Source organism: Choloepus didactylus, chromosome 5 (assembly GCF_015220235.1).
Source record: "Choloepus didactylus isolate mChoDid1 chromosome 5, mChoDid1.pri, whole genome shotgun sequence".
Taxonomy (NCBI): domain Eukaryota; kingdom Metazoa; phylum Chordata; class Mammalia; order Pilosa; family Megalonychidae; genus Choloepus; species Choloepus didactylus.
This window is the reverse complement of record NC_051311.1, coordinates 50107927-50121780: the sequence shown is the minus strand read 5'-3', so window position 1 is coordinate 50121780 and position 13854 is coordinate 50107927. Positions and strand designations below refer to the sequence as shown.

General features: G+C 42.7%; 1 protein-coding gene across 2 annotated transcripts in view; it reads right to left on the bottom strand.

Moving 5' to 3' along the window:
• DENND2A (DENN domain containing 2A) overlaps positions 1 to 13854 on the bottom strand; it is a 143211-nt gene that overhangs the window by 38761 nt on the left and 90596 nt on the right. For both annotated transcript variants that reach the window (XM_037836022.1, XM_037836021.1), the window contains exons 7-11: positions 8904 to 8997; positions 7883 to 7933; positions 6646 to 6833; positions 1988 to 2097; positions 835 to 904 (exon numbers count right to left, since the gene is read on the bottom strand). In XM_037836022.1, the coding sequence (XP_037691950.1) occupies positions 835 to 904; positions 1988 to 2097; positions 6646 to 6833; positions 7883 to 7933; positions 8904 to 8997 (513 nt within the window). The remainder of the gene's footprint in view (positions 1 to 834; positions 905 to 1987; positions 2098 to 6645; positions 6834 to 7882; positions 7934 to 8903; positions 8998 to 13854) is intronic.

Genomic DNA, 13854 nt, shown 5'->3' with positions numbered 1-13854 from the left:
GAAGGTTCCAAATGAGTCATGAACATAGTAGGTGCTCAATATTTTCTATAATAAAGTAAAACGGCTTAACTTTTTTACACAAATCACTGTAGTTCGGAAACTGACTTTAAGCTAATTTTGAAACCAAAAAGACAATTATTTCAATACTTTAGTTCTAAAGTAACTTTGTCAAGAAAAATTATTTTCCCATTTAATTTTTTCAATTATTATCCATTATTTTTTACTCATAAATTATGCAACAAATACGTGCCTACTATGTGCCATGCATTACACTTGACTCTAAATTATATCAGCCTATTTCTAAGACTCAAATGCACTCTCAGTGGAAAAAGATTTGTCACTCAAAAGATTAGGCCTCAAAAAAGACAAGTTTGAAAACTAGCATAGTCATTTCATTGGAATAAGTTTGGGCTTTTAAAGGTGACTGTTCTGAAGGGGACACTCTTGACTTGTTGGAATCATAAACAATGAAACCATCCCTCTTCTGCCCTTAGCAACCATTAGGAATGTCCTCTCTAAGCTATCGGGGTCTGTTTAGCACGTATTATTACAAGGACATTCGGTATAAGGAGAGAAAGTTCTTTTATTTAACAGAGAATACAAAAGAGGAAGTTCTTTCTTTTTGAAGGAGACAGAAAAATACTATTCCCATCTACTAGTAAGAGTCAGGTGAGCCCCCAAATCTTTTCCCATGTTTTTAACTACCCCAATTAACCTGCCACACCCTCTACTCCTTCTCTTGTGGCACGTGGTGAAGCCACAGACTGAGGGACTAGAAAGCCAGACTGGGCCCTCCAAGGACCTCTTGCGGGCCGAAGAGCAAAATGTACTAACCAGCAGTCTTCGGCAATAACCGAACCTTCTGCTCCCGTCTTCTCCAGTTAAGACAAATGAGAATGTTTCACTGTGGTTGGGAAAACAAAAATGCATTACCAAGCAAAACAAAGCAAAAACCTCATCACCACTCATGCAATGAGGTGTCCATGAAAAACCAGAGGACGTTCTGGAGGAGGCTGTCAAAAAGGGCTACCCCCCTGTCCTGCTTGTCTATCTCTGTGCTGAGAGATATGGTCACCTAGTTTCAGAGTGTATGTTGAGGAGGGGGAGACCTAAAGATCTCATCCTGAGAGGAAATGAGGAATTTTTAAAATCACCCTGAGCAAATTCCAAAATCTCTCAGATAATTCTATCACCTAAGCCATCCCATTGCACAAGAGTCAGTCATTTATTGCGTATCTGTTGTGGCTGAAGAGATGGAAGAGGTATGTGGGTGCTGCCATCCACGAGCTTGAAGGTGAGGTGGCATCCATGGGACAAGAGCTGTCGCTCTGTGAGGGGGGAGTTGAGGAGTGGGACAGTTCTTGGTCCCTCTCAGAACTGCTGCCAGTGTGGCTCTCCCAAAGTGTTCTCCCTATTGAGCTATCGGAGACTTGGACTGTCCTTAGAGATGGCTGGGCTGACTTCAAGGAACATAGTGTCCTTCCAACACCTATGGTATGCAGTCTACCGAGTTTGGTCAAATGCCAAAGCATCTGATAATAAAATCTTGGTATCTAATACGTTACCATGATATGATAACATGAGCTAAGGCAGAAATGTAAATGCATCAAAATCGGAGTAACAGATAGATGGGATATTGAAGAAATGTTTCAGGAGCACTGGATGAGGATAAGTGATGGGCAATCTTCCCCTAACTTTTCCCAGACTAAGAATTACCTTACTACCCTGCACAGAGGCTTATGAAACAAAGAAACATTCTCAGATTGAAGGGGAGGCCTGGTAAATCTGCATATTTAGCAATGTGATTCTTATCTTCAGGGAAGTTTAAGAAATACTGGGGGGGAAGTGTCCCACCTGTCTCCTCTGGACCAGATCCCACCAGGATCGCCTTTCGGTAGGACTGACTTAGGGGGTCTGCCATCTGTGACGCCATCCCTAATTCCCGTCTTTGTCTTTGGGGGTGGGGAGCGGAGATGCCCACACATACCTGGTAAACTGCTGGACAGGCGTCCAGTCCTTGGCGTCGGGGAAACAGAATTGGGGAATAGCCTTCAGCTGGTCCTCAGCCTCTCTCATGAACTTGAATGACCTTTCCAGCTGCAGGGATAAAGGTGAGAGACAGGTGGAAAATAAACCTCAAACCCGGCATGGGAGAGTGAGGCAGATGCCTGCAAGGACCTCATCTCCCAGCTTCCCACAGCCTTGACTGCCACCTTAACCTCCTGCCTCGGGAAGGGTTTGCAACTCAGTCTATTGGGCCCTTATTTTCTCCATGGCCGTTCCAACTATGGTTTTAGGGGGGAAGTCAGGAAAAAAATTAATCTGTTTTAGAGAAGTGTTCTCTATGCCTAACATTCTGAAATATAATTATGTAGCTCAATAAGGAAAAACTGTCACAGCAATCCCATCCAAATAAGAGGCTCACGAATCTGGAAGGCAGAGCCTCAAATAAATTCTTCCAGCTTCTGGGCCCCAGGCACAGACACCTCTTCCCAATCCAGGCAAAGAGATTTTAAAACATTACTTAGTGAATACATAACATGAAATTATATTATACATTGAAATTCAACTAATTTCAGAGAGTCATTGAGTATCAAAACTAGAAGGGACTCTAGACATCAACTAGTCTGACATTCTTATTTCAGAGATAAGGAAATAAAACCTGAGATGTTAAGTGTTTTGTTCATGATCACAAAACTTAGTGTCAGAGCCAGGAATAAAAATGATCTTAATCTTTGGTCTTTCATTCTTTCTCTCTCTCCCTCTCCCTCTCTCATATATTCCAGTACCTAGGACAGTATCTGACACATCATAGCTGGATGAATTTTATCTTGTTAAAGAACAGGATGAATGAATAAAGTCTGATTTAGAGATTATACATAAAGTCATCAGTTTGCTTATTTTATGTATGAACAAGAATCTGTACTTTTACAAAGCATTCCAGGAGCAAGTTTGGGAGACACAAAAGAATAATTTGCAATTAGCATGTTTCCTTATAAATTGGTACTTCTGGGAAGAATTGTGGGCTTTTTTTTTTTCTTTTTTGATAAATTTATACTTGTTAAATTTCCTTTATCAATAGTTGAAGAAAATAAATTACGCTAGAGTTACCTATAGCATCTTGAGCTATTAGATATTTGAAGTAAGTGGAGTCTCTATTTCTGAGGTTAGGAAATATAAATGTTTAACCTAAAATCTTTCTAATAATTTCCATCAATTTCTTATTTTGCTGTTAATAGCCTACTACTGACCTTTACAGCAGCAGGCATACAGTTTCTGAAGCCTACAGAGCAGCAAGATTGTTGAGTGCTTCACAGATTATCTGTAAGCCCCAAGGTCACCATATACCACAGAGAGGAGGTCTCTGAAGAGAGCATCCAAAGGAATAGAGCTCTGGGCAGTTGGTTTTCAATCTTAAAAACCGACTTTAGTACCACTTCCCCTTAGGTTAGATCACATTTAATGAAAGACATGGGCTGCTACTAATATGAATGGTGACACAACTATCAATCAATGAAACACAGTAGCCACTTAACCATTTAAATCTAATCATGAATTGTACTTAGCTTTCTTCTTCAGAATACGGTACTATGTCTCTCCTATATAATGATTCTCTCTTCCGTCCTCGACACAGAAGATTCCAACTGGTCTAGGAAAAGTGAGTTGATAATTCACTCACTCAAAGATTGTTCCCAATGCAGAGATTTATTACTACCCTTGGACAGTCTTATAGAGAAGCAATACCAGCTGGGTGTGATTGTAGGAAGAGGTCACTAATCACCACAGAGTGAAGGACCCTAAATTATAAAGAATACAAAGGAAGGAACAACCACATTTCCCCATATGGGAAATAGCATTAGAGAACTGAAAAGCAGACCTTTTAGGCAAGCAAGTATCTGCACGTTTGAAAATGGTCCAGCCATCATTTGGATGCACCCACTCCCAGAGCACATGTGGGATACCCACAAATGTAGATAGACACATGTCATCAGTACTGAGTTATCATCTTACACGTGCACGCACTTGTTCGTATAAGCACTCAAACACATTTACAGGAAGCTGCACATTGGGATCTCTCTCACAAACACAACTCTTTAGAGAGGCCTAAAAAATATCCCACTCTCCTAAAGTGATTCTCTGTTAGCGCATGCATTGTGATAAAGACAAACATATGATATCAAACACTTCAATGGAATATGACAGGAATGATCTCTAGCATGCAAATATAAACTGCAAACCTTTGTTAAGGTGACTGTATAGGAGTGGAGGATAAAACCCAAGGGGAAAAGTTAGAAAAGAGAAAGAGAGAGGAGGAAGAAAAGGTCCTTCAGACAGAGGGAGTAACTGAACCATGGTGAGGAAGTGTAAAATAGCCTGGCAGAAATGTATGTATAAGGATGAACATCATAACATTTAAAATATATTTCTAAAGAAACACTGGCAGCAAGAAAATTTCCAACAGGAGGGGACTGGCTAAATAGATTGGGGTATATCTACATAAGGGAACAGCATAAAACTTAAAATTTTTTAATAAATATGTTTATAAATAATGATAGGTTTACAAAACAGCACACAAAACATGATACAGAAATCATACAATGTATTCTCAGTTCTGTAAAAAAGTTATACTATGAGAAAGACTGTAAGAAAACATATCAAGGTGCTAAGAGTGATGATCTCTGTGTAATGGAATTTTAGGTGTTTTTTTTTTCTTTATACATTTCTATATTCGGCCCCTTTTCAACAATGACTATGTATTACATTCAACTAAAAAATGTCTTAAAGAGAATACTTTCTGGTCCCCAATACTACTTTTGTGGGTCTCTAGGAGGCTGGAAACCCCAGGTTGGAAACTATAAGCATAAAGAAAGTACCTGAAGAGAATGTCTAGGAAAAGTATTTCATGCTTCAATAGTTATGGTGATTAATCATTAACTAACTAACAAATGAATGAATGCCTCCCCTCCTGGAACATTTGGTATTCCTCCAGAGGAATAATTAGGATAACAGGACAGTCCCTCACTCCTTGGTGCTCACTCTGGGTGGTTCTCAATTGTGTTGTGAATCAGTGTGATCCTGGCTGGTGGCCTCTCTTGTCCATGTGACAGCTCCCCCAAATCTGGGCACACCATGGGAATAGGATTTTCAGGGGTTCCTCCTTTAGAGTGTGGCACCCGGAGCGAGGTGAAGAGCTGCCAGGTTGGAGGGCTGGTGCCTATGGCTCCCTTCAATGATAGAGTTCATTCCCTAAAGTCTCCTCTTGTAGGACAGGACTTGATTGCTGTCTGGACCACAGTGGGCAGGATGAAAGGAGGGGAGGCAGTGGGGGACAGCCGGGGTCTAGGCCGTGGTAGATGCTGGGATCGTGCTGGGGTGGTGACTCCAACGAGAGGCCCCAAGCAGACGAGCACAGGAGCTTCCTCCCACTTTCCCTCCTCTGAGCACCCTCAGCTTTGGTTTGTATGAACCTTCCAGAGAGTGTCATATTCTACCTTCATATGCTTCTCTTATCTCCCCATCAGAGTGTCAATGCCTTGAGGGCAGGAAATGCATTTTGTTCATCTTTACAATCCTCTGAGACCAACAGGTTCTTAGTAAATTCTAGTTGAACCTCTTTAATACTGCAAAGTTTATGAATAATTTATATATTATCAGCTATGCCATTTTAGGCTTTTTTGCATGCCATTTTATTTTAGGGGCCATGATTTAATTGACGGCAAAACCAAATCAACGTAACCATGAACCATGTTATAATAGAGTGGAATTTTGCATACACACATAGAGAGATACACTGTGTACATTCAGACATGTAGCATCAACACCAACGGTATACTACTTGGGGAGAGCAGTGTGGATTGGTGCGAAAGAGAAGTAGGGCTTCTAGGACAGGTTGGGAGATGCACCTGGATAAGGAGATAGGAGAGGACCAGGAGGATGGTGTGGGCAGTGTAGAGACCACAGGATATAAGTATTTTTGCCCATACTTTTAGTCCCTGAACCTCTCTTCCCTGGGAACTCCCAAATTCTCCATTGGCAGTTGTTCTCATCTGATACACTCTAATTAGGACACATTTTCAAGATTCTAGAGACACTAAGTGTTCATCAGACTCCTGCGCCTCCCTGAATCCGTGAGTCCTATAATGGTGAGGTTCACGTGTGAGGGTGCCCCGGTGTCTGGTCAAGCAAGCACTGGCCTAACCATTACTGCAAGAACATCTGTGGCTGGTTAATAAACCAGAAGACTGGTTTATTAAATCATCAGTCAATTGACTGTACCTGTGACTGATTTCATCAACAAAAGGCGCATCTTCCACAATAAAAGAGAATTCAATCAGCTGGATTTACTCCAATCAGTTGAAGATTTTTAAGGGAGAGAGAACCTTCACTTCTTCTTCAGCTAGCCAGTGTCTCCTGAGGAGTTCATCAAACACTTTTATTGGAGTTGCCAGTTTGCTGCCTGCCCTGTGGAATTTGGACTTGTGTATCCCCACAGTTGTGTGAGACAATTTTATAAAATCTTATATTTACAGATATCTCTTATTGGTCCTGTTTCCCTAGAGAACTCTAACTAATACAAGTCCCAACAAGGTGTTGGCTAAAAAGCTGATGTTCCCCGGCAGGCCACAGAAGTACAGGGTGCTGTACCTTCAGAGGGAACTGCTGGGTGAGTTCTGGCACGTAGGCAGCCCCTGCCTGCTTCTTGTGCAATGACACGACCACAAAGTACTCGAAGAGCTGCCTCTCCTGGTACTCGATGAGATCCCGGTCTAGCAATGGGTACCGAAGAGCCTGCTTCAGGCGTGACTTCACATTGACGAGACGGCGGCTATGAGCTGGAGAGAGAGAGAGACAGGGAGCCTGACAAGGACTCACTTTCAAAGCCGGAATTGCACAGAGCTGCAACATGTAATTCCCAGCTCCAATGCTTTTTCAGGTCCTAAAAAGTATTTCTACATCTAACACATTAGTACTAAACTCTCTATTTGGGATCCTTGTGCAAGTTCTGGGAGGAGCCACACTCAATGGATTATCAGGCTAAGTGGGGTGCAGGAGCCTGGGGTTGCAGGGTTCCTGCTCTGCCACGGTTTTGCTCTCTGGACTTTGAGCAACGGCTCACAAAGACCTCACCTTCATCTGTCAGATGGGGTGGGGACCTTGACTCCTCCCCTCACTCCTTTCCTTCATCTTCCAGTTTGTGTGAAGTGACAAAATCCACTCCAGGGAGGTTTTGGAGCTGGGAGCTCAGTTAACATTCCACATGACCCAACTGGCACAGACATAACTTGTCCAAGAATTCCCATCTACCACCTCTCCTACACCACTTCTATGCGATGGAAATGTACTTACTTCATTCTAGAGATGGGAGAGGCAGCAGTTAGGTGGTAGAAGCAAATGAGGCAGGACCACTGGATGGACAGGTCTCTATTGCCTCACTCAGCAACCCTGGAGTCTGCAAAACTGTGGCAAACTCACAAAAGCCTAGACCTAGATCACTGAATTTTAGAGCCAACTAATTCAACAACTTCCTTTGGCAGATGCAGGACCAGAGGTCTTAAGTGACTTCTTCCAGCTTACACAGCAGTTTCAGCAGAAGTTGGGCAGGAGCACAGATCTTTGGAGCCCTAGACAAGCACTGCTGTCTTACAGTATGAAAAACACTTACGTCTGGATGGAAAGTCATGGAAACAGAGGGTGCTGCTTATGGTAGCCAGCTCTGGCTCTCTGGAGAGGAGTGGGAGGCTCATGCTCCTGAGTGGCCCCTGAGCCCACTTGGGGCCCCACCATCCCCTCTCCTTCCTGGTCCTCCCACTAGGTCAGAAGGGCTGCCTTTGTAACTTCCAAGCCACCCGCATGAGCCCTGCACAACAACTGCTGTTCTCACCTTTTAGCTTCTCCTCGGTGTCACTGTCAGACTCACTGTTCTCATCTGTCACTAGACCAAAAAGACAAGGAAGAAAGTTAAATATGAGTACTTCTATTGCAGGAAACTTTTTATATGTGGTACACAAATCTAAGATTTCTAGCTCAGTGGGGGTGTTTTCTTTTCGTCTATTTAAATGTAATGTAGACAAACTATGTCTTTGTCGAACTGAATGCATTTCCAAATTAATTTGTCTCTAAGATGATACATTTATCAAATGAGACATCAAAGATACTGGCCCCCACAATAGCCAAAAGGTGGAAACAACCCAAGTGTCCACCAGATGAATGGATGGTACAGATATGTAATGGAATATTATTCAGCCATAAAAAGGAATGAAGTTCTGACACATGCAACAACAGACATCATGTTGCATGAAATGAGCCAGACATTAAAGGACAAATGCTGTATGATCTCACCTACATGAAATAACTAGAATGCACAGATCCACAGAGACAGAAAGTGGATTACAGGTTATCAGGGGCGGGGAAAGGGAGAATGGGGAGTTATTGCTTAATGGGTACAGTTTCTGTTTGGGGTGATGAAAAGCTTCAGTAATGAATGGTGGTGATGGTAACAAAACATTGTGAATGTGATTAATACCACTGAAGTATACGTTTGAAAGTGGTTAAAATGGGAAAATTTATGTTGTATATATGTTATCACTATAAAAATAATTAAAGAAAAAAAAAAAGAAGATACTGGCACCTAAATGCCAAGCAGGAAGAGAACCCATGAGGCAGGGCGTGCATCACTGGGCTAGTTGATGGGGGGTCAGGGTGCGGGGCCAGAGGATTTGCCACCTCAGGACAGTGGAGCGAAAACAGAACAGACATTTATAAAGCACCAACTTGTTTCGCTCCTTGGTGAGCCAACCGGAAACAACAGGATGCAACTTCTAGGATGCAACAGGATAGGTTCTTCTAGGAAGTGCCTGTTTCCAGATTCTTGGGGGAGGAGGGACAGTGGTGGAAGTTTCTACCTTTTCCTGAGTTGCTCTCTGTCGACTGGGACAGCCTCTTCACCCGTTTCTTTCCTCTCCGGGCCTCATAAATGGCGTTGATTCGCAACACCAGCTGCCAGACACCGGGAGAAGAAAAGCCAGTGTTAGCAGGCCGCTTCCACATGCAGCTGGGATTCCTTGGCTGTCCCTTCTTCTCTGGGATGACGGTGGGCCAGGGAAAGGACAAGGGAGGAGATCTTTCCCACTGGCCTGCTGGCGTCTTTTAATCATGATTTTCTGCCAGATAGGAACGTGACTGTCAAGAACAACCAAAGGAAGCTGCCAGCCTTGCTGATGTAGGGGTGGGTGATGTCTAAATATGCAAACCATCCCGCTGAGCCACAGGGAGGCAAAGTCACTGGCTCCTGATGTGGCAGCTGCTGTCCTCTGATACTGCAGTGGGGCACTCACTGTGGTTTGGGAAGCAGCTTCTGCTCCCAAAACAAAACAAGAAAAGGAAGACACAGTGAAAAGAAAAAAAAAAAAAATTCCCAGGCAGGGCCCCTTTCATGGGAACCATGCCAAAGAATATCTGAATGGCTGTGAGTGGGAAGGGAGCAGGGATTCGGGTGCATCTCGAGTCCTGGGCTGGGGCAGCATGGAGTATACTAGCACACGCCCTTTCTGCAGAGCAAAATTCACTCCAGATGTCGTGGATACTCCATGAATCCTCAGAGTACACGCACGTGTGGTGTGTAAGTGGATGTGCATGCTCTGGAGTGTAACACTCCAGTCTCCAATTAGACCACGCAGTGCCAGGCACCCCTCCCCCTTTACTCTCGCCAGATGGCCCCGCTCATTGTCTCCACCGTCTTCCACCAGCAAGCCTAGCTCTTTCCTGCGTATGTGAGAGCAGACCTGCTTCAAAGGAAACATTTTTCTTACTTCTGATGAAAAATGTTTGGTGTTCCTATGTGTTTGTTTCCCCCTTTTTTCTCCTGAGAAACTGGTGAGTGTGGATTTATATATTTTGCTTTTCCAGGTCCCCAGGGACCAAAGCTGTCGGAGAACACACATTTTCAGCACATTGAATCCAGAATCCCACACACAGAGGGACTCTAAAATTAGATTGTTATGTGTGGCTTATAAAATTACTTGTTACTTTATACACACACATAGCGACCTAACGGTTGTTATCTACAGAAATAAGTGAGTCAAAATACAAAGTGGTGACTATTTTCCATGTTCTGTGAATATTTTAAATTCTTATTTTTCATATATTTTTAATATTTGGGCCCCCCTTCTGCTGCTGGCTGTCTGGGTGCCTGTGGGCTTGTGACTTGGTTTCTAGGAGCCAAAATTTCCTCATCTGAAGAATGAGGGGATCAGAGTATTTCCAAAGTCTCTTCCAGCTCCAACATTCCGGGGTTCTATGATAAAAGCTCTTAGCTGTCCTCAGATGTCCTTTCATGACTTCTCCTGTGAGTCAGAAGGTTTATCACTCAAGCATCACAACTTAAAGGCCTACTCCCAGTTTGACTATGTTGGAACCATCTCTTGATTGAATCTGGGATCACTTCCCACTTGGCTTCACAGAACCACTTGCTCCCTTTCAAGAGAAGAAGCTTCCTGGGTTATGCCAGGTCGGGAGAGGAAGGGAAACCTACCTGGACACAGTTGAAGCAAACCAACTAGCAACTTTAAAGGGGAGCTGTGTTTCTTAGCTGACTTGAAAGATTTAAAATTCTTTTGTGCACTGGGAAGAAAAGGAAGGGAGATGGGTATAGCCTGGGTGGAGATACCAGGGTGTGCAGTGGATTAGCTGTGTCCAGTCTCTGCCCTCCACTCCTGACCAGCACCCTAAAGTGGCTCCCCAGATCCTCTCCACACTGGGGCACTGACCACTGCCTGGGTGGGGAGGTGGCTCAGTATTAAGGTGTCCTTGTGGCAGGCCTGGGCTGGCCCCGCGTGCTCTGCAGGCTGCTTGCTGAGCCTACTATCCTGGGATATCCTGAGCACTCTGGCTCCTGACCACCAGGCCAGCCCTTGCCTTGCCAGCTCTCTGTGAACTTCTTGTCTCTTAACTATGTGTTGGTTTTGCCCATTGCCTTGCCTTGGATCTGACTCAAAAGGGGTCTCTACCTTAACCACCAAATTCCTGCCTGTGTGGCAGTCATTTATATTTTGGTCTTACTAAACTGCCGTCTCCTCGAGAGCTCATGTTCCTGAATTTTGCCCATTCTCTTCCTTTCTCTCATGTTCTAACCATCAGGATCTTAATGCTAACCCCATTTCTCCTGGAATCAGACACCTTATAAAGGAGTTGCCAGGTCACATTCTTTTTTTTTTGGGGGGGGGCTGGGGGGGTGTTTTTCAACCCATTCAAAATCTCTTCCCAAAAAGATCCAAAAATGACTAGAAAGAAAATAGGATATATTTAACATTCTTCCACTTATTTAAACACAATAAACACCAGAATGTAAGCTCCGTAAGGGCAGGGATTTTTGTTAGTGTTGCTTACTGCCATAACAGTACCTATAAGGTCTGGAGCAGCATCTGACACAGAGTATGTACTCAGTAAATATTTGTTGGTTGTGAATTTGTTGAATGAATACTAAACATTTGCTACGTGCAAGGGATTTTGCTAGACGCACTGAAGGATAAAAAGATGTATGAGGCATGGTATCTGTTCTCAGGGAGTGCACAATCTACGATGGAGGACTCAGATCTCACATAAATAACTACCATGCAAGCTACATATTCTCTAGACAATTAATGAGTGCTACATGAGTGGCATAACTAACATGACAGAGAATGTTTTTCTTACTTTAAACCAGGTTTTGGAATAAGTGCAAGTCACATATACTTTGGTCAGTAAGTCTTTGTTCTTTTTTATTAAAAATACTTTTCCCTGGAGAGAAGAATTTAAATGTTTTTGTACAATTGCACTTTAATAGGAAATAAGTTTTGTTGTTTTAGGAGAAAATTTTCTTTTTTTAAAACTTTTTTTAAGTTGAAAAAAATATTTTTAACTATAAGCTCTTTTGAAAGATAATCTGTTTCAGACAACAGAGTCATCTGGTATCTAATTCTGCCTGTGATGGTGGCTAAAGAAACAATGGTTTCGTACAATACCAGGCTAAAGTGTGATGAGAGGCAGGAAAAATGCAGAGAGCCCTCTTCTAATTATACAAGATACCATACTGTTTCATGAATCCCTAGGCCATCACATGGCTGTGTAATTAATTGCTCTGCTTCAGTATTAATGACGGTACAAGGGAGCTAGAAGGGCTGTCTTTTTCCCTGTCCCCTCCTCCACTGGGATATTCCTCTCTGGGAGAGGTCCAGCAAAGCATCCGTACTGTCGGACAGGCAATGTAGACGCAGTATTAAGGCAGACCCATCAACCCTCCTATCTGATTAGCTCTAAGTAGGCAATAAAGTCTTTCTTGCTGGATAAACAAAAACAAAGGTGTTTTGTTTGTTTGTTTGTTTTTTCCCAAATGGTTAAATGTTCCAAAATAAAGAAGTCATGAAAGTGACTGGCAAAGACCCTTTGACCTGAGGTAAAGGATTCAGAGCATTTTGAAAGAAACACATTACTAAAGCATGGAGATAAACCTAGGTTAATGTTACATGGCAAGTGATAAAACTGATGACTAATGAAACTTCTACCAAACTGTAATTAGTCATTTGTTTTCTTTCCAATAGTTCCTTTGAAGAATTATGTACTTCATTTTTATGATTAAGTTTTAATAAGATTTTGCTGTTGTTGTAAAATTGGCTGGTAAAACATGCTGTTTTTTTTCTTAGTTTCATTATGCCTGTCAAAATAAGCATGTTTGATAAAATGCCTGTGCTCACCTGGTGGCAGCCCACTTTAATTTCAGGCAATAAACTAGGAGGAAATAAACTTCTAAATTTGAGAATTATACATATAAAAAATGATGGTAACAGTTCTACCTTTCTCTCCACTTTACTACTTTCACATGAAATATGTGCAAATATTCTCTTTCCCGCAATCTCAAAACATTTTTCAAAAATATTAAAATAGCATATATGGGAAAGTGATGGGTAAGAGCCTGAGGCTATAAGGGAGAGAGATTAAATGGTTATTAGAGATCACATACTCAAACTTGGAATTGTAACAGAGTTCTTCTAACCTAACAGCCAATTCATTTGCTTATTCCTGTTTAATTTTCTGAACTAATGGAGGCTGCACAGATGTTAACATCCACTTTCAATAATTCCACCATTGTAGGTGTTTGACATTACAGATAAGCATGAACCAGGCCAGAATAAGTAGAAGGCAAGTTAAGGGAGTGGCTCAAGGTCCCACCCTTTTGAGTCCCTAGAGCAGCTATAATGTCAGTGCAGGACAGTGACTCTGGAAGGCAGGTGAAAGGAGAATGGAGAGACATGTGTCAGTGTTGAAAGAGACCTGGGATCCACATGTATGGCTGGAGCTCATTCAATATACATTCAATAATCAATACACAGCCTACACTGTGCCCTGGGCAAGGAAGAAAAAGGAGAACATTAAGGGAAATGAGGCACGGCTCCTACCCTGTCCCTCTCCTTGCCTTCCATCAATGAAACAAAGCAAGAGGTCTTCTCAGGCTGCAGGTTTTAGGTCTTCTTCTCGACCACCTGACCCTAATTTCCTCTACCTTTCAGAATGCACTCAAGGCGACTTGACTTCACTTGAATAAGAATGTTGGGGGCAGGGAGGAAGTGGGGTGAAATCATGACTCCCAATACTGTTTAACCAAACTGTGTCAGAAGGAACTAGCTCGTGGAGAGTATCAATGCCTTGACTTTCTTTCAGGTGATGGACGACTTTGAGAAAGCTGATGAAACCTATAGACAGTCTCTCTCCCACCACCACCACCCCAACCCCATCCATGAACTCTTAAGTTAAGAATCCCTGCCCTGAGAGTTCCTGTAAGAAATTAGTAACAAATTATCAATAAAGAGTGACCAGCACTGT